This window comes from Lontra canadensis, unplaced genomic scaffold (genome assembly GCF_010015895.1).
Source record: "Lontra canadensis isolate GAN:19392208 unplaced genomic scaffold, GSC_riverotter_1.0 scaffold112, whole genome shotgun sequence".
In the NCBI taxonomy this organism is placed as follows: domain Eukaryota; kingdom Metazoa; phylum Chordata; class Mammalia; order Carnivora; family Mustelidae; genus Lontra; species Lontra canadensis.
This window is the reverse complement of record NW_022631106.1, coordinates 3,877,840-3,902,326: the sequence shown is the minus strand read 5'-3', so window position 1 is coordinate 3,902,326 and position 24,487 is coordinate 3,877,840. Positions and strand designations below refer to the sequence as shown.

At 39.1% G+C, this 24,487-nt stretch overlaps 1 protein-coding gene across 27 annotated transcripts in view; it reads right to left on the bottom strand.

The window, feature by feature from the left end:
• The window catches only part of MAP4K4 (mitogen-activated protein kinase kinase kinase kinase 4), a 189,414-nt gene that overhangs the window by 54,139 nt on the left and 110,788 nt on the right, over positions 1-24,487 (bottom strand). For all 27 annotated transcript variants that reach the window (XM_032840353.1, XM_032840357.1, XM_032840364.1 and 24 more), the window contains 8 exons: positions 22,026-22,151; positions 20,542-20,652; positions 16,215-16,305; positions 14,057-14,187; positions 8,755-8,809; positions 7,207-7,285; positions 3,418-3,593; positions 983-1,055 (listed from right to left, as the gene is read on the bottom strand). In XM_032840353.1, the coding sequence (XP_032696244.1) occupies positions 983-1,055; positions 3,418-3,593; positions 7,207-7,285; positions 8,755-8,809; positions 14,057-14,187; positions 16,215-16,305; positions 20,542-20,652; positions 22,026-22,151 (842 nt within the window). The remainder of the gene's footprint in view (positions 1-982; positions 1,056-3,417; positions 3,594-7,206; positions 7,286-8,754; positions 8,810-14,056; positions 14,188-16,214; positions 16,306-20,541; positions 20,653-22,025; positions 22,152-24,487) is intronic.

The following is a 24,487-nucleotide window of genomic DNA, read 5'->3' as shown; positions in this document are numbered from 1 at the left end:
CTCCACTTTCACTACCTAGAATAACATGGCAAATCAATCTCCTTCAACAGCCTCTTTCCTTGTATCATGCTCCCACCCAAAACAATTACACCGCTCAAGAAATCAGTTCAAATTACTCCAAAATATTAAGTCTCAAATTTAGATTCAAATATTCTACTATGTAAGCAGAAAAACATATAGGGTTTTAACAATACGTTTTCTTATCTCTTCATATGCTCTCTCCAAACTCCCACTGCCTATACATAGGTCTCCACAGGTCTTTCAACATACCCTCCCAGGCTCCTTTTGTTCAATGAGTCAAGTTACGTGTAGCTGAAAGCATGAAGGACTGGCAGGCAAAACCATACTAAAATTTTAAAACCTCCCTGGATAATTAGTTACTGTAAGATTCATACTACCAAACCTTCAACCTTCTGCTTCACTGTACCTTGGGGGAAGCCACAGATATCCAAACCATAGACTATAAGATTAATCAGGACAGAATATACATAGGCAAAAGAAATGAACTGCTGATAACCACACTTGTGGGAAGAACAAAACCAAACCAAACAACATTTTGGGAAAGCCTGCCGTGTTTTTCAACAGACGCCCGACTGTCCGGGCAGGACAAGCCTTTGGAGCAGGACTGTTTTATACGCTGCACAGCACATACCATCCATACCATGCCTCCCGGAGCAGCAGTGCCTACAGCAGGCCCCTCCTTCCCAGAACCAAACAGCCCTATGTACTGCCACATGATAGGGGAGGGGAAACAATACAATCTCAGGAAAGCACCACTGGATAAGAGGATCCAGAGGGGGAGAATGTTTAATAGGTAAAAAGAATGAAGATGTTAAGGCACTTTTAAGGTACTTGAAGATTTCTTGAAATCCTGGAGTCGACATGAAACAATTTCTTCATAAAGCAGGAAGTTGAACAGTGAGTTCATTTAAAATGATAAAGTGAGTTCAATTACAATGATAAATTGAGGTTTTATCATTACCTTGGCTCTCCTTCCTGTTCAGGCACTTCCTCCTCTTCTTCCTCACTCCCACTGTACTCATACTCGGTTTCATCTACAAAGAAAGGGGCAAGATAAATGGGAGAGTTCACAAATCATGACACATGCATGTATAGGCAAGCATCTCCAAGAGTGTAACAGCAGAAAACAAACAATATGTCCTTTAGGGAAAATAATGTGTACAGAGAACCAGGAGGTAGGAGGAGCGTGACAACCAATTCCACATTCAGTAAACAGCGGCATTCCCTGGGCTACCCTTACTTTGCATGGAAGAGCAGATTCCACTGCATTGAAGACCACTCCTTACGGGATGCACTGGAGGGGGTACAGGGCGGTGAGAAGGGCTCTCAAGCTCTGGACACATAAGAAAAGCGGCCCCAAAACATCAGCAAATTCGGAAAGGACCCTTGATGCCAAAATGCGAAAGAAAGAGACTTAACAGCCCAAACTAAGGCAACTAGGAGATGTCATTTTGTTATTGTTGGCACTTAGGGAGCTACCAAAAGAGGGAGAAAGTTCTGCAGGACTGACCATGGGTGAAGCACAGGAGACACTCAAAGCATAAAGATACAAAATCAAATGTTCCCACAAGTTACAAAGATGAAGCCAGGGAAAAACAGATGCAGAAACAATACAGCAAAAGCAGGAAAGAAAAGTTGCTCTCCTTTCACCAGATTAAGTCCAAGTTCCAACATGAGTAACCTGTTTTCACTTCAACAGGTTTTATGCCATTTTCCCCAAAGTAACAGTCCATTTTATTAGACCCTGTACCTAACGTCACTACCTAACTTTGAGGGAGCATTACACTCCAGAGAGCAATCAAAACTAGAAAGGCTGAAGAGATCTACAAAATAAAGCAATTCACAAAACACACGTCCAACTTTTTTCAGAGATATGAAGTTGAAAGTCAGTGTCCTGGTAAGAAAAACAAGTCTGAGAACTTAAAATGGGGTTCAGTCTATATCATATATAATTGTAGATTAATATACCTACAACTTCAGCAGTCGCCATCTATGACATTAGTTCTTTTCATTGCTAGACAATCAAAACTATGTAATTTTAAAGAAGATTAAAATAGGCTAGCTTCCAAAGGAAATTCCAACCTAAATAATCTTTGGACTCCTTCAAATAGTACTCTGTTACGTTTAAAATTTTGTACTATGAACTATTCCTTTTTGACACGAGGATGAGGGTATTTGAAAGGTAAATGAAAGCCAACGGGGAAAAAGGCCACTGTAACTTGAAAACTAAAAAATGAAGATAAAGTGCTCCACTGTTCCGACCTGCAAATGTGCACGAGTCTCCAGGCTGAGCACCTGGTAAACACTTGGCACACAGCAAATATTCCCGGACTCTGAACTATCATTAAGAAAATACATACTGGGAAAATTATCCAATGTAAAAATAATTTTTCCCTAAGAAAAAGCTTTACTTTCAAACTTTAGTTCACTTGTTGTAACTACACAGCTTAACATACAAAGCTTAATTACTTTTACAAGTGAGTACATCAGAGGGCCAGAAAGTTGTGAGCGTCACTGATAATTTAGCTCTGAAGACTGAAATGAACATGTAAAAGCTCAGTACGGGCCTCCAAAGGGGCTGTGAACAACTCTTTTATCGCCTCGAACTTGCACTTTATTTAGTTTCTTCTTTGATCTTGAAGTTTGAATATCAAGAAATACTCATTATCATGATGCCAGGTATTTAAATGTTGTTCTAGAAAGTTATGGTAAGAACTCACAAAACACAAAGATCACCATGACTCGAGGCAACAGGGAGGGCTGGAAAGACGGGGATGAAGCCTGACCGTACCTTGCCGGACAGAGGGGAACATAGGGCACTCCAGGCAGGTGGGCACAGAACATGTAAAGATACAAAACCAAGATACTGGGAACAGAAAGGGACGTTAAATGATTGACATAAGGGAGTGTCTGTGTTATGCCGTAATGAGGAAAAAGTAGTCAGGCTGGACCACGCCACCTGCAGAGTTAAGCAGTAAGAAACCCAGGGGGTTCTTGAGCAGTAGAGAAATGAGTGAGCACACCGATGTGGACATTCACAGCTGATGCTCAGTAACCCCTGAGTGATGCACTCAGAACACAAACACCCTTAAGGAAGTAAAAAGAGCAGCACGAAGACCTGCTCCTGAGGGGGAACAAGAGAAACAGCCTCCCATGCTGACCAGCCACAGCACTGTCTGTCTGGTGTCTGCCTGGCGACACACCATGCAGTTCTGGTCAGCTCGACCTGAGCCAGGCTGGCCTGGAGGCTCATGACTGACCTGCAGAGCAGACACAAGCTACTCCAGCCCTGGCAAAGAAAGCACACACTCCTGGGTGGAAAGGGAGAAACCTATTCTAGTGGCAAAAACCTAAAATACTATGTTTTCAAAATGAAAATAAAAAACAGGCCAATACCTTTCTCTCCTCTCTTCTTTCTGGTCCGGTCTATATGGTCCTTAAGCTGGATTCTAACTTGCCTTTCGTTTGGCTGATCCCTTATAAAAGGATGTTTCAAAAGCTGCTCTGTGGAGGGTCGCTGCATGTAATTCTTCACCAGGCACCCTTCTATAAAACTAAAAAATTTCTTTGACCTGTAGGAGGAAGTAAAAAGGATCATCAAATTTCTACTGCAAAGAGCACGACTCCATAATATGAGTGAATAATTAGTCTGAAAACATATAAGAGATTCAGAATTCACTGTGAACATTCTCCAAATGCACAGGATAGTATTAGGAACTTGGGACAACGGTGGATACGAAGCATCATTTAAGCATGGTTGAAGAGTTATGCCACATCACGACAATAAATCATCAACAGAGAGCTTTGAAGGAAGTCAGATTTAAACAAACTGGGTTTAAATGTAAGGTTGCTTATTAGTCACTGAATTATTCACTTATTGTTGCTTATTAACCACTGAGAAGGCAAGGGGGTGAAGGGAGGCTTTCGTGAAAATGAAGGCAGACAGAGACAGCAGATGCCCGACAAGGATGGACACAGAGATAAGGAGTCAGGTAAGGGACCAAAGGCTGGGGCTCTTGGACCTGTTAATATGACATTTCGATCAGTTTCCAACTGATTTATCTATCAATTCTCTATGCTTAAAGTACAGATGTAGAAATACATAATAGTTGTGAAGAGGGGAAGGACTTTGTCCTCTACATTCTCCCTACCAGCTGCTTCTACTTCTGACCGTTCCTCCACGCCTGCCTCCTGATAACCCCCATCCCTAGCCGAGGCTGAGACACTCACCCATCCTATCTTCTAAGATTCAAGTCAGGCATCGTCTCTTTGAGTGGGGCTTTCCCGGCACCCCCAAATTAGGAATCCTTCCCCTAAGGTGTCTGCATTTAATAGACTGCACACATCATGTTTATCCTTCTGTCTCCTCTGCTGAGGTACAGGTCAGGAACTGGTTCCGATTTTTTGATTTGTCAGCAATGCCCAACACTGAGCATGGGCAGACCACAAGAGGTATGCAATAAATTTTTGTTGAATGAATGACTTGTTCAGTCTTTTAAAAACGTGATTTAGAAAATCAGTTCTTTCCAATTACTTCACTGCTTTTAAGAATCACTTCTACTGTCTTGTATTTCCACTCAAACTTACCATTTTTTTCAATTCAACAAATATTTATATATCAACAATTTACATTTGTTTATGCTAGGCTTTATAAGAAATACACATAGGAAATAAAATGGAGGAAATATATGTACACTTAACAACAGATGTGTAATAAAACTTCCAGAGGAAGAAAGAAAAGAACTACTGCTACGGAAGGTTAGTTATCAAGAAAAAGCAGGATAGCTGATATTCTAGAGATGGGAGAGAGAAGCCATCATTCCAAAACAAAAGGAAAAAACATAACAAAGGTAGAAAAGTACAAGAAAGTAATGAATTGTTTTCTGATGCTAGTATGAAAAGTAGAAAAGAACAGAAAAATAGGTCAGGGTCAGCTCCGAGAAGGGCCCTCAAAGTCACTCAAAGTCGCGACTTTATCCTGTGGTGATTGAGAATCTTGTAGTGGACCTGTTTTAACACAGAGATTCCTCAATTCCATTGCTCACAAAGACCACTTGAGGAGTTTATCAGAAATATAAATACCTGAGTCATTTCTTCAACCTACAAACCAGAAACACTTCGAGGCTGAAACCCTAAATTAAAAGATTCCAAAGGGATTCTCACCTACCATGTCTACAAATTAGCATTTGGGAATCAATGATCTACAATATATTCTTTAAAACCAATTGTCAAAACCATAAGTGACTCTTAAACTGAGGGTTGATGGGGGGAGGGGGGTTGGGGGGGGTTATGGACATTGGGGAGGGTATGTGCTATGGTGAGTGCTGTGAAGTGTGTAAACCTGGCGATTCACAGACCTGTACCCCTGGGGATAAAAATATATTATATGTTAATAAAAAATAAAAATAAATAAATAAAGTACAATTTTTACAAAACAAAACAAAAAAACAATTGTCAAGTTCTGCTGGGAGAGTGTTTGCGGACACTTCTCCAAAACCAGCAGCAGCAATGTACACTGGTGGACAGGAAGACAGCAATCAGAAAGGAGGAAGAACATTATGTGTGCAATCATCTCATCCTTTTAGAATATTTGGGTAAAATGACAGCAATGACGTAAATAGATGAAAATGCATCTAAGTTTAGAGAAAGTTTTGTGTAAGAACACAGAAAGAATCTGTCATCTACATCTGTCTCTTTACATCACTGTATTATACACACAGTGGTTAATCTCAAACTGCAAGTAATGGACAGAATAATCAAGAGTGCGGCCAGCTGAAACACTTGTGAATTCACGTACTCTGAAGACAGAGCATAAACTCCATTTTTTTAAATAAGAGCACTGCTTCGTTTAGTTGGATAGTGCCACTCCAGCCCCACAGCTTACTCCTTGGTGATGCCCACTATACACATTTGGTTTCCCTAGAGTTGGCCATCATAGATGTCCAGAGTTATCAAGTTTCAATACAAGAGGCCAGTTAGGGTTAAATTGGCAAACATACTGCCTTAGAGAACTCTCTAAAACCTGGTAAGTGGAACTAGATAAGCTCAGTTATCTGGAGCAGAATGTGGTTAAAGACAGTATAAAAAAGAATGAGAAAAGTCCTGCCAGCAAACAAAAGGTGGGGAGAGACAATGAGGAATAGGGAGAAGTGTGAGAGAAACAAGAGTAAAAATACGCATGTGCTTATAATGCCCAGAGAGGAAAAGAGAACTACAGGACATCAGAAGATGAGCAACCAAGAGAAGAGCAGATAGGAAGAGCTAAAAGACCAATTCCAGAAGAGAAGAAGGCTTGAAATTGAGATCTTCTGCATATTTCACAATTAGAGTCAAGAACCCAAGAGAAGACCTCACTCACTGGAAAAACCAGTGAGAACAGTTTCAGAAGGGGAATAACAACCATGGTAGTGGGTGTGGCACTAGTAAGATAGATGAGCCCAGGAAAACAGAAAGGAAAGGGGAGAGGGCCCACGGGCATGAGGAGCTGGAGCGGAGACAGAAGTGAGAGGACAGCACTCGGAAAAAGTTCAAGAGGAAACAAGAAGCAAAATTCTCAGGTGAAAACAGAGCACTATCCTTTCCCTTAACACTTTTTAAAACTAAACCAAATCAACAGTTCCCCTACCACCACAATTCTTGATGTTTTTGCCGAGGAGGGTCACCATCATTGCCCTTCACTGATAAGCGACTTTTTTTGAGCAAACATGTGAGGGCTGCACGGAGAAAGGTGTCAGCCCAAAGACAGGACCATTCCTTTCATTTCTGGAATGAAAAAAGATGCACCTAATTTCAGTGTTTTACAACAATTACAGTAAATGTCTCCATTAACATTCAAATCCTATTTCACCTGAGGAGCGGCAAAGTCAATACAGCTTTACTTTTGAACGTGAAAATGCTTAGAAATGTATTATACTTACAAGAGGGCTTAAATATTAAAATGAAACTTTTTTCTTTAACCATGTCACAGTGTTTCCTATGATCACTTGTTACTATTTTGTAATTAAAAGAGAATTTATCAAGAAAAAAAATTTTTAAAAAGACACTTTTTAACTGGAGTTTCAGGGCACTTGTTACATTCTTTGGGAACTGGAATGCCTAGAATTTTGTCTTGGAATGAAACTGAAAAGGAACAATTTTTTGTAAAAAGGAAAGAGCAACAACAACAACAAAGCATACATAGCTTACCATTTTTTTGACTTCAGCCTGGGAGGAGGGTTTCTGGGAATGAGAAACAGTGCTCTCATTGGATGCATGTCACAGAGAGCTGGGGAGAGGAGACGGTGGCGTCAGTATGGTACTTATTTTACTCACTTGTAATTTCTAGGGCTCACTCAAAATATCAAATGTGCTGTCCCATCACCTGACAATCTTTATGTCAAGCAGTCTAGACATTCAGCTATGAGCCCTAGGGCATACCCTGAGTTCCCCATTTAAACACAGAAAAATATCGGGAGGTCAAGAGCAACAAGAAGAATATACAATTTCAAATTGACATTGAAGTTTTCGTAAATCAAAGATAAATACAGATTCACAGTCTTAAGGGAGTGAACAGCTTAAGTTTCTAAATCATCTATAAGACTGCAATGAAAATAATTTTATTATCATGGAGTCGTGGTGAGGATTACATCAGGCAAGGCTTGTAAAGGCATTCATACAGTGCCTAGACAGGGTGAGTGGCAGTAAAGACCTCCCGCAATGTTAACTGTTCGTTCGTTGTCATTCTAGGAAGGAGCAAAGACGAGAGAATAAAACAGACTATTAGATTCCGTGCAAGTACCGTTTGTACTTCCACCACTTGTCCAATAAAGCTATGTTCGGGGCATATGCACATATTAACATGTCACAATAGGTAATGCGCATTTTTGTGTGCTTATTTACCTTCATGAGAATCTTACAAGGCAGCTGGGAAATGGGGACCAAAGAAGACAATCTATTCCCACTGTGAAAGAAAACTGAAACAAAGGATCTGGCAATGAGCCCCTGCCTCAATTCCTCAGACGGAAACATGAGGAAACATATGTTGGTCAAGACTGACATCCATTTCTTGTACTGCAAACTAATTTTTAGGCATTGGAGATTTTTTTCATTCATTCAACAAATATTTATTCAGCAGCAACTATCCAGCAGACAAGTATACATTCTTTGTATACCCCTTTTCTTAAGGGGACAGCAAATAACGCTGTTTTGTCTCTGTTCTCTGAAGTTTTATACCGTCTCTGCTCAAAAATCAATTTTAAGAAGCTGGCATTCAGTTAATCCAAAGGAGAAGGAAATTTCACAAGCAACCAAAAAAACAAAACAAAACAAAAAACCCACAATAAACCCAGACCTTATTCTACAGATAAAAAGTTATGCCTCTGTAAAGTCAAATATAAGTATTACTAAAATTTCATGTGTTAGGACCAGTTACACGTTCTAGGATTTAGTTTCACTGAAGTTTAAATTGTAACATGAAAATTACTGCCTATTATCTAATGTCATCATAATTTCATGTCATACACCTGAATACAACTTAAACAGATAAAATGTAACCTACAGACTTCAAGGATCTTCAAAAGGAATAGTGGATGCCAAGAATCATTTTACATCTAAAACTTCACTGTTTTTATGCTTCCTTCATCTGAATGTCCCACCAGGAATGGCTTTACCCATGAAACCATTCTGTTTGAAGCCTTGAAACTAGGTTTAAGTCACATACAACAACTGGGCTAAAAAGGAAAGAACGTTACTTACGGGGAGCACCTTCTGCCATCTCAATGGCTGTAATGCCACAAGACCAAAGGTCACTCTGCAAAAATAAAACAGTATGTTACAGGTACCAGATTAGACATGAAACCACTAACTTACCACGGCTGGTTACTCACACAAATGATACAAAGGCATTTCTGAAAAGAAGTCTGCCATGAAATTAAAAGCAAACACATATGTAAGAAAAACTTCCAAATGAATGAATGAATGAATGAATGAATGAATGAAAAAACAAAGGTGAAATTGGTTTGCTAATTAGAACCACTCACATCTATGACTGAAGTAGAGGTGGCCTGTAGAAAAGCTGCTCTGTGTCACTGCATACTCTGTTGCTCAGTATGTTTCATTTCTTTTTTTTTTTTTTAAGATTTTATTTATTTATTTGACAGAGATCACAAGTAGGCAGAGAGGCAGGCAGAGAGAGGAGGAAGCAGGCTCCCCGCTGAGCAGGGAGCCCGATGCGGGGCTCGATCCCAGGACCCTGGGATGATGACCCGAGCCGAGGGCAGAGGCTTTAACCCACTGAGCCACCCAAGCGCCCCAGTATGTTTCATTTCTTTACATTCAGTAACTTAGACTCCTGGGCCAGATTTATGTTTAATTTTATGTTTTATGCCACTATCTCAAATTTAATTAAGATGTTAAAATTTTAAAGGCTAACCTGAAACTAATATAACACTATATGTTAATTATACTTGAAATAAAATTTTTTTTGAACTGTAAAGGCTAGAAAGCACTCTTCTATAAAAGGTTCAACAGCTGAATTAATAAAATCTACTGGAGTTCACTAATTTGACTCACACTGTCGATGAGCCTCTCCACTCCCCACTCAAACTTTAATAATGGGTAATCAATAAGCTGCCTTTCTGTGCATGGAATCTCTTCCAAGTCCCCGGAAATATTAATTTTAAAACTTGAATTTTAATTTTACTCCCCACTCAAATACAAGTTCCATGAGGGCAGGCACTTTTTTTTTTTTTTAATGTATAATGTATTATTTCTCCCAAGGTACACGTCTATGAATCATCAGGCACATTTCACAGCACTCACCATAGCACATACCCTCCCCAATGTCCATAACCCAGCCACCCTGTCCCTACCCCCCACCCCCTAGAAACCCTCAGTTTGTTTCCTGAGATTATGAGTCTCTTATGGTTTGTCTCCTCCTGATTCCATCTTATTTCATTTTATCCTTTCCTACCCCCCACAATGCCCCCCTGCCCTGCCTCTCAAATTCCTCATATCAGAGAAATCATATGACAATTGTCTTTCTCTGATTGACTTATTTCTTAGCATAATACTCTCTAGCTGCAAATGGCAAGATTTCGATTTTTTGATGGCTACATAGTATTCCATTGTATAAATGTACCACCTCTTCTTTATCCATTCATCTGTTGATAGACATCTAGGTTCTTTCCATAGTTCGGCTATTGTGGACATTGCTGCTATAAGCATCCAGGTGTACATGCCCCTTCAGATCACTACATTTGTATCTTTAGGGTAAATACCCAGTAGTGCAATTCCTGGGTCATAGGGTAGCCTTATTTTCAACTTTTTGAGGGACCTCCATACTATTCTTCAGAGTGGCTGCACTAGTTTGCATTCCCACCAACAGTGTAGGGGGGTTCCCCTTTTTCGGCATCCTTGCCAACGCCTGTCGTTTCCTGACTTGTTTATTTTAGCCATTCTGACTGATGTGAGGTGATATCTCACTGTGGTTTTGATTTATATTTCCTTGATGCCGAGTGATGTGGAGCACTTTTTCATATGGCTGTTGGCCATCTGGATGTCTTCTTTGCTAAAATGTCTCTTCATGTCTTCTTCCCATTTCTTGATTGGATTATTTGTTCTTTGGGTTTTGAGTTTGAGAAGTTCATTATAAATTTTGGATACTAGTCCTTTATCTGTTATGTTATTTGCAAATAACTTCTCCCATTCTGTCAGTTGTCTTTTGGTTTTGTTGACTGTTTCCTTTGCTGTGCAAAAGCTTTTGATCTTGATGAAGTTCCAATAGTTCATTTTTGCCCTTGCTTCCCTTGACTTTGGCAATGTTTCTAGGAAGAAGTTGCTGTGGCTGAGGTCAAAGAGGTGGCTGCCTGTGTTCTCCTCAAGGATTCTGGTGGATTTCTGTCTCACACTGAGGTCTTTCATCCATTTTGAGTCTATTTTTGTGTGTGATATAAAGAAATGGTCCATCTTCATTCTTCTGCTTGTGGCTGCCCAATTTTCCAAACACCATTTGTTGTAGAGACTATCTTTTTTCCATTGGACATTCTTTCCTGCTTTGTTAAAGATTAGTTGACCATAGAGTTGAGGGTCTAATTCTGGGCTCTCTATTCTGTTTCATTGATTTTTGTGTCTGTTTTTGTGCCAGTACCATACTGTCTTGATGATGACAGCATTGTAATAGAGCTTGAAGTCTGGAATTGTGATGCTGCCAGCTTGGTTTTCTTTTTCAACATTCCTCTGGCTATTCAGGGTCTTTTCTGGTTCCATATAAATTTTAGGATTATTTGTTCCATTTTTTTAAAAAAATCGGTGGTATTTTGATAGGGATTGCATTAAATGTGTAGATTGCTTTAGGTAGCATAGACATTTTCACAATATTTGTTCTTTCAATCCATGAGCATGGGACGTTTTTCCATTTCTTTGTGTCTTCCTCAATTTCTTTCATGAGTACTTTATAGTTTTCTGAGTATAGATTCTTCGCCTCTTTGGTTAGGTTTATTCCTAGGTATCTTATAGTTTTGGGTGCAACTGTAAATGGGATTGACTCCTTAATTTCTCTTTCTTCTGTCTCACTATTGGTATACAGAAATGCAACCGATTTCTGTGCATTGATTTTATATCCTGACACTTTACTGAATTCCTGTATGAGTTCTAGTAGTTTTGGAGTGGAGTCTTTTGGGTTTTCCACATAAAGAATCATATCATCTGCAAAGAGTGAGAGTTTGACTTCTTCTTTGCCAATTCGGATGCCTTTAATTTCTTTTTTTTGTCTGACTGCTGAAGATAGGACTTGTACTACTATATTGAATAGCAGTGGTGAGTGCTCACTTCGGCAGCACATATACTGAAGAGCAGTGGTGATAGTCGACACCCCTGCAGTGTTCCTGACCTTAGGGGAAAAGCTCTCAGTTTTTCCCCATTGAGAATCATATTCGCTGTGGGTTTTTCATAGATGGCTTTGATGATACTGAGGTATGTATGAGGGCAGGCACTTTTGTCTGTTTTATTCACCTTAGTATCCCCAGAATTGTGACTTGCATGTGGTAGGCACTCAATAAACACTGGCTGATGAATGAACTTTTATCAGCTGATTTCTTAAAATCCAAACAAGACTTTTAAAAGCAGACAATGGGGCCACCTGGGTGGTTCAGTGGGTTAAAGCCTCGGCCTTCAGCTCAGGTCATGATCCCAGGGTCCTGGGATCGAGCCCCGCATCAGGCTCTCTGCTCAGCAGGGAGCATGCTTCCTCCTCTCTCTCTGCCTGCTTCTCTGCCTACTTGTGATCTCCGTCTCTCTAGTAAATAAATAAAATCTTTGAAAAAAATAAATAAATAAAAACAGACAATGGGTAGTTATTATCATTCGCATTCTCTTGTTTATATTCTATTCTAAGAAAAGAATTAAAGTTGCTCAGTTTAAGCATTTTCTAAATAACCTATAATTATGTTACACAATTCAAACACATGTTTGATTTTAAGAAGGATAGGCCCACAAATTTCTCCCTTAATTTTATGAGGTTTTCTCTACTACGGGGCACAAAGGAGGGGTTTTACCCAACTTGACCCAGTGACTATCTTATTAGCATCAGTGGTGAGACAGGCAGATGTTCCATGTCTCTTGGTGTGATGCAACACAAACCATACCCCATCTCCCGAGGCAATCCTGCTTTAGGTTTTTCTTGATACTAACTGTATTTCTCCAGTTTATAAGAAACAAGGTAAATGCCTTACAAAGATTATAAAGTTAAAATTCAAAAATGGCAAGACAAATCTGGATGGTGGAATACTGCCTCTTCAACAAGTCAGCATCATGAAAAAAAGGGAGAAGGGTTGGTTAGGCTTGATTAAAAGATATTCTGTGGCCAAACAGCCAAATACAATGCCTTGCCTTATATTAAACACTAGTTTGGATAAGTCAGATACAAACCAGTTGGGTCTAATTATAGGCTCCTTATTAAGAAATTATTTTTTAAAGATTTATTTATTTATTTATGAGACAGAGACAGAGCACAAGCAGGTGAAAGGGCAAAGGGAGAGGGACAAGCAGAATGCCCACTGAGCAGGGAGCCTGATACAGGGATCAATCCCAGGACTCTTGAGATCATGACTTGAGCCAAAATCAGATGCTTAACCAACTGAGCCACCAAAGTGCCCCAAGAAATTATTTTCATTTACTTAAGCATGATAATATTTTGGATATGCTGGAAGATGTTTTCAAATTTTGGAGATAACAAAAATGACATATTCAAGACTGAAAAGTCATATAGTCTATATAATCTATTAATATTATTATAATCTATTAATCTAATACTCCAGCATATGAAACAATAAAATAAAAATTTCACCATACCATATACTTAAAATGAGTTTCATTAATTGGGTATTTGTAATAAATACTAAAATACACAAGAGAGTATAAAGATATGAACCCAAGTTTCAATAACATTAAAAGGAACATAAACACTGCCTCGTTTAATCACGGCAAAACAATTTTTTAAAAAAATAATTTTTGCAAACATATTCAACCCAAATCTGATGATCAAATATGGTTTTACAATGGGATCAAAAAGATGCATTATTGATAGAAATCTCTAGAGGTCACTCTAATAATTTAAATATATTTGTATACCAAATCAAGCTATAAAGCTCTTTAACAATACTCTGAAATTTCACATAGAACAAGTTACTGCTATATATTCTAACAACATTTTTTAAAGTATAATAAATATCTTATTATAATAGATTCTTCAAGTTTAAAAGGATGGCAAACAGGGCAGAGTAATTTACTCATGACAAAAAGTTCTATGCACAAGACAGTGACTTCCACTGCTGTGAAAGCAGTATATTACTTAGTAAGGAAAACAAAGGTGACAGGGAACGAAGAACCATAAGACAGCATCTCATAATGTCCCAGAAAATGTGCACCTGCAACAAGGTTTCCAAGCGTTCCTCACTGAAACAGCAAGAACGGATAAGGGGTATGCAATCTATAAGCAGAGCCCCTATCCCTCAGGAACACTAGGGACCCAATAAAGGCTAAGAAAGCAGGTGCCTCTTACTCTGTAATCGTAGGTGGCATCTGGGTTCTCATCACAGGCGATGACCTCAGGAGCCATCCAGTAAGGGGTGCCTATGAAGGTATTTCTCCTCCCAACCGTCCGGTCGAGCTGAGCACTCACACCGAAATCAACTGTGGGAGGAAGAGAAAGGAAGGAGTAGAACATAATTAACAAACAAGTAAACCACAAGACGAAGAAATGTGAGGAGGAGGTGCCTTCAGTATAAGCTCAAAGAGTTTCATGGACATGTAAATTCCTTAAGGTCACCAGCATCAATAAGGAGTACTGTCTCCAGAGCAATTCTGCCAAAATGACAAAATCTTCTACCAGTCTATAGGCTCCTGGGAGGCCTGGACCCAGCTACTTCCCTGGGCTTCCACGACAGAGACCGCTAGAGGGACTTTTGGATGAATCAGGATGTTCAGTGCTTGCAGGAAACATGCCTGCCACAAACAAGATCAAGTCATAGAAAGCTCTAAGTTCAGGAGAATTGACTAACACCCACGTGACTTAGCTTCTTAAGCAGCACTTAACCACAGAAAGAGAAGAAACCCACAAAGGTTGTCTGGAAAGTACAGAGTAATGAATTCAATAAAGAGAATCAAGCTAAATCACAAATATACTAAGAAACACTCCTCAAAGTACCCAGGATGTCTGATTTTTAGAGTGACCCCCACATCCCACTCAGCTGAACAACGATGGTCATCTAGAGGAAAGTTCAAAGATGAGAGGCAGAGCTGGCAGGAAGACCAGGGTCTCTAACGGAATGTTTGCTGACAGCACTAGGAGGACTGCATGATGGTGGATGAGCTCCTGCAGAAGGGCCTATGGAGGGCTGAGATCACTCACAGGGGCTGGGTTACAGATTCAGCAGGCAGAACATGCTCAGGAAACCACCTGGCCAGGAGGTGGGCTCACATGTCCTGACACAGAGACACATGCACTGGGCAGTACGTGCCATTTGCAGTTACAAGTGATCACCAAGTGATTACAGAAGGACTATCACAGTCCTAGCACCAACAGGCCAGCGCAGGGAACACACACAGCTTCCTAAGTCACTAGGAATGAGAACAATTTAAGTGCCTCCTATCTTAGCTTTGAGGGTATTTCCCCAGTGGGCACACTATTCCTCCACAGATGACCAAGAAATGGAGGTACTATGCAAGAAAGCAATAATGAAGATTCTGTTTATAAACTACTGTGCCTAAGATTTTTGAAAGATAGACTAGATTTTCTTATAACCATAAACAATTTTTTTGTGTGATGCCTTACTGGAAGAAAACTTAAAGCTAATTGTTTAAAAATTTGACAGAACCATTATAAAAAGTGGGATTGAAAAAAAGTTCAAATCCAGGTAAAGGAAACAGGAAATACAGAAGAACCATTACAAAATCATCTCCAGGAAGATACTTTGGACTCCATCCATCCATGCATAAATTTACTGAGCCCCCACTAAATTTAAAGCACTATGCTAGGTGCCAGATAAGAATACTCTTGTAAATAAAACATCCTAATTGCTACACTTCCAGAACTTATATTCTAGGAAATAAGTCAGAAATATACGTAAACAAACAGCTGTATAATTATAAATTGTGATCAGGATGAGTGAGGAAATAAGCGATAGATCAGAAGGTCAGGGCATAGTGATCAGAGCATCAGGGAAGGAAGGCCTCTGAAGATGAGGAAAAAATTGCAACCTCAAAACTGTTCCCAACAGGGAACAGTATGTGCGAAGACCCTATGAGACATTCTAAGGAAGTAAGAAAATGAGTGAACTGGACAGGGAGAGGAGTGAGAATGGTCACAAAATGGGGCTGGAAAGTATTAGGGGCCGTGGCTTTCTATGGGCCATGGTAAGAAATGCAGATTTTATTCCAAGTGAAATATGAAGCCACTAAAGGTATTTAAGGAAGAAAGTGCCATGATCTGATTTAAACATTAGTCTGTCTACTATATGGAGAGCAGAGCAGGGGAGAAGCATGGCAGGGAGGGAGGCTGGATACAGAAAAAGCAGTAAACCCAGTTCCCATTTCTTAAATAGAACAGAAAGAGAAAATCTGAGTAATAGAGCTTTTAGCTAAATGCCAATGAGGTAGGGAGTCGCTGCTGGTTTGCACCAGGGCCAAGTATTACATCATGTGGCACGTGTGTCACATACCAAGTTTCACCTCTGCATTCTCAGTCAGCAATACATTCTGGCCCTTGATGTCCCGGTGAATCACGTGATGGATGTGAAGATGTGCCAGGCCCTGAAGAGGAGAGACAGATCTGAATTTTAGTTCTTTGTTGCTGCAAATAAAGAGCCTAGAACACACTTTTTATAACAAAGCACATGTACAAGCCACAAGTTTTATGAATCACATTTAGAACATACTACAATTCAATTTTTGTGCATTTCCAGGAACACATTACCAATAGTACCACACAAACAGAAAGAAGTACCCACCCCCCAGTTCCAATGGGTTAGGTCCCCTGTGTGAGCAACATGACCAGTTTCTAGCTGCTCCTTGAAGACACACTCTAGATTACCATCTGCAGTTTCTCTGCTGTAATTTGTGCTATTTGTGTACAGGGTGGTTCCTTTCCCACGCTACATGTCCATCTTTCAGTGGGTGACCCCGTGGGTATATTTGAACTAGACCCATCCCAGGGGAAAACAAAGAGCCAGAGTGTGGTTTCAAGTCTGGCTCTTGAACACTGCCTAGTTTTCCCACCACATAGTGACAAATTGCTAACTACTGATCAAGCCCACCTCCACTCCAAGTGTAGAACAATTCTGCCATCAAAAGCTTTATGTTCACATAAAATATCTTTCTTTCCCAAGGAAATAAACCCTACTGGCACAGAGCACTTTCTGATGACCTTGTATCGGGAATGAAGCCCAAGAGCCATGCCTCTTATGAGAGGTGGAAGAAGAACAAAAACACATTTTGCATCCAACTACGAACTGAGACAAAAATGGGTCATTCTCACAACTCCTGCTCTTGTTCTGTCTTTAGCTAGACAAGCCAAATCTACAGCTTGCCTCCTTAAGATACAAACAAGCTATTTATTCTGAAATGTCTCAATTGAAAAAGGCTAGATCAGAGAAGCAAGGGTTTATTTAATTTTCCTGTTTGATTTTTTGTGTGAGGTTTTATTGTTACCATTACTGTGTAGGATACACATTAAATATAACAGCTGCTCTAGAACACTAATTTTTCTAACACAGGGGTTTCTAAACAATAATTTACTAGTCTGCTTATAAAGCAGAATAGAGTATACTTGATGGCTCTGTTTATTTTTCCACCACACAGGATGTGCAGTGTTATACCACAAAGCACTGACTAGGGGAAAAAGCACTAAAAATATATGGTATGTTAGTGCTATAGTTAGGAAGAAAGTCTCTTCTTTCAGCACACCATAACTCTGAACAGCAAAGAAAAAACAAACAAACAAAAAAAGTAGCTTCCCTGATTCTTTCATAATTCCTACTTCTGCTACTTCAGTTCATTTTATATTCTCTAACTTTCCCAAACTCCCTTTTTATATTTTCACAAGATTATCTTAGCAACAAACTTAAGTATCCACATCTTCTCAAACAATGTGGCCTGCACAGACTCTTGTTTCTTGTAAGTGATAAATGTTAAGAAACATTTACTACCTGGTCCTACTGCTGAAGGAGTGCGGTGTCTCCAGGTGAAAAATCACTCAAGGTATGTCTAATACCCTGTAGGCACTGTAAATTTGAGTTATGATTATTCTAAATGAGTACATCTTTCCCTGTATGCAGAGAAAATGTATGTTCAACTACTCTTGTATGCTCAACTCTTCCCATGCCAAAATTAAGCCACAATTATGCCTCCTTAGCAGAGATAGTCCAGATAGAAATGCACACTAAATACCATTCTAGAGCAAATGCATCAATGTTTCAAAGCTAGAAAACATTTTTCCTGTAACACTATCTCATCCAAGGACATGGAGTAAAGGAAAAGTTAAAGGCTGTCCTTCAGTATTGGTTACGAAAAACTGTAAGTACCCATACCCACTATGAATTTCGGTTTCCACTAACACACATCAGTGGCTGTGTAAACTATAAACGTGGAAGAGGCTGGGATGGACACTCTGGCTTGTTGGTAAACCTTTGGTCTCACGGGTTTCAGGGGGAGAGCCCAAGAGAGCTTTCCTACTTATGTCTGAGGCCTACAAGCTCGCGACTCTCAACCTTCTGAGTATCTTAGCATAATAACAGCATGTGAATCTAACACCTACTAAAGAATGAGGACAAGTTTTGCCACTGCAGAAAAGAGCTAACCCACCAATCTCTCTGAGAACCCAGGTTACTCAGTTGGTCTGGCTCTGTCTGTTCCCGCAACAGCTCACCTCCTTCTTACCATACTGCTTTCTCTTTACCAAAGTAGATTCTCAGCAACTCCAGTGAAAAACACACACTAGCATGTGACACACCGACTCTTCCAGAGCCTTGTTTGGTTTTAGTTCACTTAGACTTTTGTAGTAGGAAAAAATCCCATTCTAGATGAAATGTAAATGAAGGAAACACTTGTTTCGGGTGCCACCAAGGTGAAAAATATTTGCTATACCTCAAAATGATGTCCATTAAGCTCTTATATTCAGGCCAGTCAGGGGCTTCAAACAACCTGGGCATCTTTTGAAATGATGCCTGAGATCAATGAAAGTAAAATAACTACATATGTCTATTACAAGATAGGTAAACAATGCTTGCCTGTATATATAAAAACATGTAAATTATCTTCGATGTCTGAAATACATTTGATGCCTAGGACATTTATACTAAAATCTAGTTCTTTGCTTAAGAAATCCCACACTATGGGCGCCTGGGTGGCTCAGTCAGTGAAGTATCTGCCTTCGGCTCAGGTCATGATCCCAGAGTCCTGGGATTGAGCCCTCCATCAGGCTCTCTGCTCAGCGGGAAGCCTGCTTCTCTCTCTCCCACTGTCTCTCTTTCTGTCAGATAAATAAAATCTTAAAAAAAAAAAAAAAAAAAAAGAAAGAAAGAAAGAAAAAGAAAAAGAAATCCCACACTGGAATTATATATAGAAAAGGTATGTGTAAGTATATGTTTATAACGGAAAATAATTACAACTAATATTTACTGACAATCAGTTATATACCCACATGTTACATTAAATGATTCATATATACCAACTCATTTAATTCTCATTACAATGTTATTTCCTTCACAGGACCGGTATCTAAATTTTACAGAAGAAAGTAAATCCTGAATGGGGAATAACTTTGCCAGGGGTACGCAATAGGTAAGTAGCAAAGGCAGGACTCAAACCCACGTTTGACTCACTCTAACCGCTGTTCTCTCCTGCCGACCATGCCAAGAGCTTTAGTTGTTAACATAATAAATACATCTGCCCACTTGCTGAACTCCTTCACAGTAATGCAGGGCAGGATACTTATTTTTCCACTTTTAGACTCTGCCTGCTAATAATAACCATAAAAGATAGGTCCCACATGTTTTAATAATGAAATCAGAGACTGATCACAAAAAGAAGGTTCTCCCACCGCATCCCCTACAACTGATTTTCTAAAGGGAATTGCTTGTTTTTTCAAGGGCTTCATAAAATATCTAAATAAAAAGAATTAAAACACAACTCTCTAAATTCTTTTTTTTAAACTGGCAGTCCTCTATGAAATTTAAATATAAAAGTAGGATAAATTTGCCTATAAGTAAAAAAAGATAACCAGTTTTTTTAATTAGTGAGAGAAGCCTAAGAATTAGATTCCAGTTTAATTCCACAGTATTTATTTTTTAAATGTGGTGGGTAAATGAAATCCAACCAAGTAATCTGAATGTGTAATTAAGGGGTAAAGTAGACAGAAAAACTGGGACAGCTGGCCAAAGGAAAAGAGGCCCACTGGTAACTCACATGCACTTTTCAAATGCAAAATATAGAGACCCTTTGCCTATAGTGTCTGCGTTATCTCTATTACTGAAAGCAATCATTTAGAATCTGCTAAAACAGTAGTTCAGAAACTTTAACCTCATAAACCAGCTTTCCAATTGGCTGAAAACATTAAACAGTAGAACTTTTCCTTGTAAATACTGCAACAGAATCTAGCAGTTAATGCCAAAGTCCACAAGATGATTTTGAAAGCCAGCATTTGACATCATTAATATTGATTCATAAGCTTAGACAAAGGATTCCTATAAAAACAATAGTTAGAGACTATTTCTCTTCACTTGATTTTCTTTTTAACACCTGGAGGGTAAATAGGGAAATGCAGAAAAACTATTTTTGTTTAAGTTACTTTCTTTAGATACTTGTCACAATCAAAACCATGATGCAGCTTCAATAATCAAAGCCAGCAAATCAAAGACAGAGCCCTTGACTGTCATGAAAAGAACAATCTATACAGTTATAACTAATGCAAAGAAATATTTCGGGCTAGGAAAATGAAAATGGAAACACAACACGGTGCATGGGACACCACAGACACACCCTTCTTCTTACCCTTAGGATTTCTCTGGAGATGTAAGCTATCCAGTCTTCCTTGAGTGTGTTCCCTTTGGTGTTCTTCACAAGGTCTGTAATGGACCCAGCCCCACAGAACTCCATAACAAGCTACAGGGCAGAAAAGACACATGGTGACTAGCACACCCCAGCAACCAGTGAGAGCATCACCACAATCTGCACACACTGGACATTCATCAGAAACGCAAAGTCTAACTCTTTGTGTCTTTCCTAAAGATCTGGGTACATGATCAGTTTGGAAGCATCCAAATTACTGAGAGCCCATTTCACCATCGAATTTATTCACTGTGTATATTTGGTCCAGGAGATTAAGGGTTTTTGACATTTTACAGCACATCTCCCAGTGCAGAGATTGTGAAATATTCCTCCTCACTCCCAAGGACACGGGCATGGGAGGACCATTTTGTCCTTAATTAGTACCCAATTATGAGAAATCTGACAGAGATACTCTAAGATCTTTTCTCATTTGCTAGCATCCAGATATCCTCTTTCATTCACGATTCTCAAACTATTTTATATTAAATATTTGTATTAATTATTTATATTTATATTATATAACTATTTTATATTTATTAATAAATATTAATAAATATATATTTTATATATTTGTATACATATTTTATATATTAAAATATATTTTATAATATATTAATTATATTTTATATTTAATTTATATTAAAATGCGATTTTAAGCAGCGCATAATTTTAAAAATACTTTATTTACAATACCTAAATGTTTATATAAAATCAACACAAGTAGGTGTTTTAAATATCCAGAAAATGAACTGAATTGAGCTACTCTAAAATTTTAACTTTGACTGGATTTGGGCAATGAAGATAAAGGTTAAAATTAAGGCAAAATATTGCAAATTTCTTATAATGGCTTTAAAAAATTAGAAAAAATATTTATCTTCCTGCTTTATAAGTCCAGTACCCTTGGTATAACTAATGTGATAACCACAGCTCTAACAGCATCTCAGTGTCATCATCTTCAGTATAGATGTGACTAAGAGAGAAGATTGAATGTATATTAATTCTAGAAATTTCCCTGGAATTTACTGTTTTCAATTAACTGTTATCATTAATATTATTAACACTGATATGTTTGTCCCTTACTTCCAGGTAGTAAAGAAGATGCATTTATTTGTGCTTCCATATTAATTTCCATAAATAAAGTATTGATTTTTCAAGCTCCTAATTTCCTTGCTATTTGGTTATATTCCTTTTAAAACATGCCATTTTATTCCTGAAACAAAGTTAACTCTTATCCATGCAATGTGAAATCAACATAAAAATCAACATACAGTATACCTTTAACCAAGAAGGCTAAGGAAGATAATAAGCACTATGCCCTTTGTCTTTGCTCTTCTCTCCACCCCCCTCCCACCCTGGAAGGTCCTTAATGTCTTTTGAGTACCACCAAAGAGAAAACCCCTCAAAATGCTTGGGAAACATTTGCCTACCCAGAGTTGGTCATCATGTCCTGGAGGGCTCTTTTTAATGAAAGCACCGTAATAGGTTGCAATATTTCTATGATGAGAATATTTCTTCAACATATTTATCTCCAGTTTGATTTCTTCCTCTTCATCCTTAGAAAAAAATAAAAAATAAAATGTGTGGCTTTTGAATGTCAAGCATGATTTTAACTTCCCCACCCATGGGCAATAATACAAGTTCCCAATCCCTGCAGCAAAGGAGGAAGATACATTCACTTTATCCTGAAAACAAGAATTGGGGACTTTAACAGGACTCATTCTTTGAAATGCCTTTAGAAGTTATGCAAGAAGTACAGAAGTACAAAAGTTACAGATATACATAAGAAGCAGATGTAGCAGCTTTCCACAAACTATGATACCTGAACCTCAATTTGCTCATCTGGAAAAATGGGAGGAAAAAGAGAACTGACTGATACTATTTTGACTAATTAAAAGGAAAGGCTGTTTCTTTTCTAAAAAATATTTGTGAATAAAAATCATCTGGCACAGCTATGGCACAGAAGGTTCACCTGTGACAACCTTGCACAAGAACATTACCTTCTGGTGTGGCCACAGTCAGATTACTGCATACAGACCAGCCCCGCAGGCCCAGGATGGATGGTATGCTTAATGAGATCCTTTACCCCAAAGAGAGATTCAGGAGAGTCCAGCGACCCATAGTAATACAACATCACTCAGTGATAGCAGGTTGTTTTAGACTTGGCTCATCCCACAGCCTCCTGCTTTATTAAAGTTAAGATGAGCAGAAGAAGAAATAAAGAGTTTGTGTGAGAAGATCAGAAGGGAGATGAAAGAACAGATGTTGACACAGGTCTGGAAAATAAAAATAAGTTGCCCTTGTGAATGGGGAGGGCTGCCAGTCTCAGCCTTTCTCTCTCATATACCCCTGGGGCAGAACCTTCAACAGCATGGTTGTTGCAGACACATGACACAGCAAGGGCTCTGCCACACGACCTGCAGAGTTCATAAGTAAGATTTATGGCTAGCATGAGAACCAGGGGAAAGCAAAGTTAAAGTGATGAAGAGGAGAGAAGGTGGAAGAAAAGAGAAAACCAGCTCTGGCTAGAAAAGCCACGTTTGGGGCGCCTGGGTGGCTCAGTGGGTTGGGGCCTCTGCCTTCGGCTCGGGTCATGGTCCCGGGGTCCTGGGATCGAGCCCCGCATCGGGCTCTCTGCTCAGCGGGAAGCCTGCTTCCCTTCCTCTCTCTCTGCCTGCCTCTCTGCCTGCTGTGATCTCTCTCTGTCAAATAAATAAATAAAAATCTTTAAAAAAAAAAAAGAAAAAAGAAAAAAAAAGAAAAGCCACGTTAAGATAAAAATCTTAAAGACAAAGGTGATAATCAGATCTCCAGAATTCCCTTTACTACATAACTTTTCAAAAGAAAATAATGACTGGTCCCCTACAATGTCCCCACTTCTCCACATTGGCACACTCATTCCACTTATAACTGACGTTCTTCCTTCTCCAGGAAGACTTGGGGTTTCTGAGCAGTCAAGGGACCTGTACGTGTAAGTATAAAAGAAAAAGAGAAGGACCATACATGTGAAAGCTAGTGCATCCATGTGGACTCACACAGGCTGAAGAAACCTAGTCTTGCAGCCTGGCACCTCCAAAAACCATTCATAAGGACTCACAGACCTAAGTAAGTTTGGTTTGAAAATACTGCTGAGATAAAAGCTACAACAGCATTAATTAGATATTAGTGATGAGACTAAATGAAAAAAGAAAAGGTCTTCTTAAAATAGAACTTTCAGCTGTACACTACCACTTTAATACCACATGTAATAAAACATGGAATCATCTTAGAACAGGGATTCGTTCTTAAGATGGTGGCCTCCAGCTTGGTCCCCAGACATAAGCATCAGAATATTACAGCATATTAATAGGTTGTCACGTAACCTTGGCAGATGGTGGCTGCAAATATGAAGCAAAGTAACACAGCCAAATACAGTCTATATAATAGTTTGTATGTACTAATTATCATTCGAACCCTGTATATATGAAAAGACACCACATGGTTATCATTTCAATCTGATTTAAACATGGCCATGTTTAAAGCAGCAATGAAAACTGAGATACTGAATAACTAGGATAACTATCTCAATCCTAAACAAAAGTAGTGTTAAGCCTGACTAACATTACAGAAAACACACTTCTATTTGGGATCTTTCTTCAAAGGAATTTTATACTAAATCATAAAAGAGTGAAATTTTTTTAACATAAGGCACAAGGAAGTACGCCCCAAACATGACTAGAAAGCCCAATTCACCAAAAGCTTTATCTTGTGCTCTTCCCACACATTCCTATCAGGTGCAGTGTATAATGACCACAACTTGCTGGCACACAGCACATGGAGCCTGTTCCCTCCTGAGTCACCACAACTAACCATTCACTCCCAGCAATATCTGGGAGCAGCCCAGGACAACCCT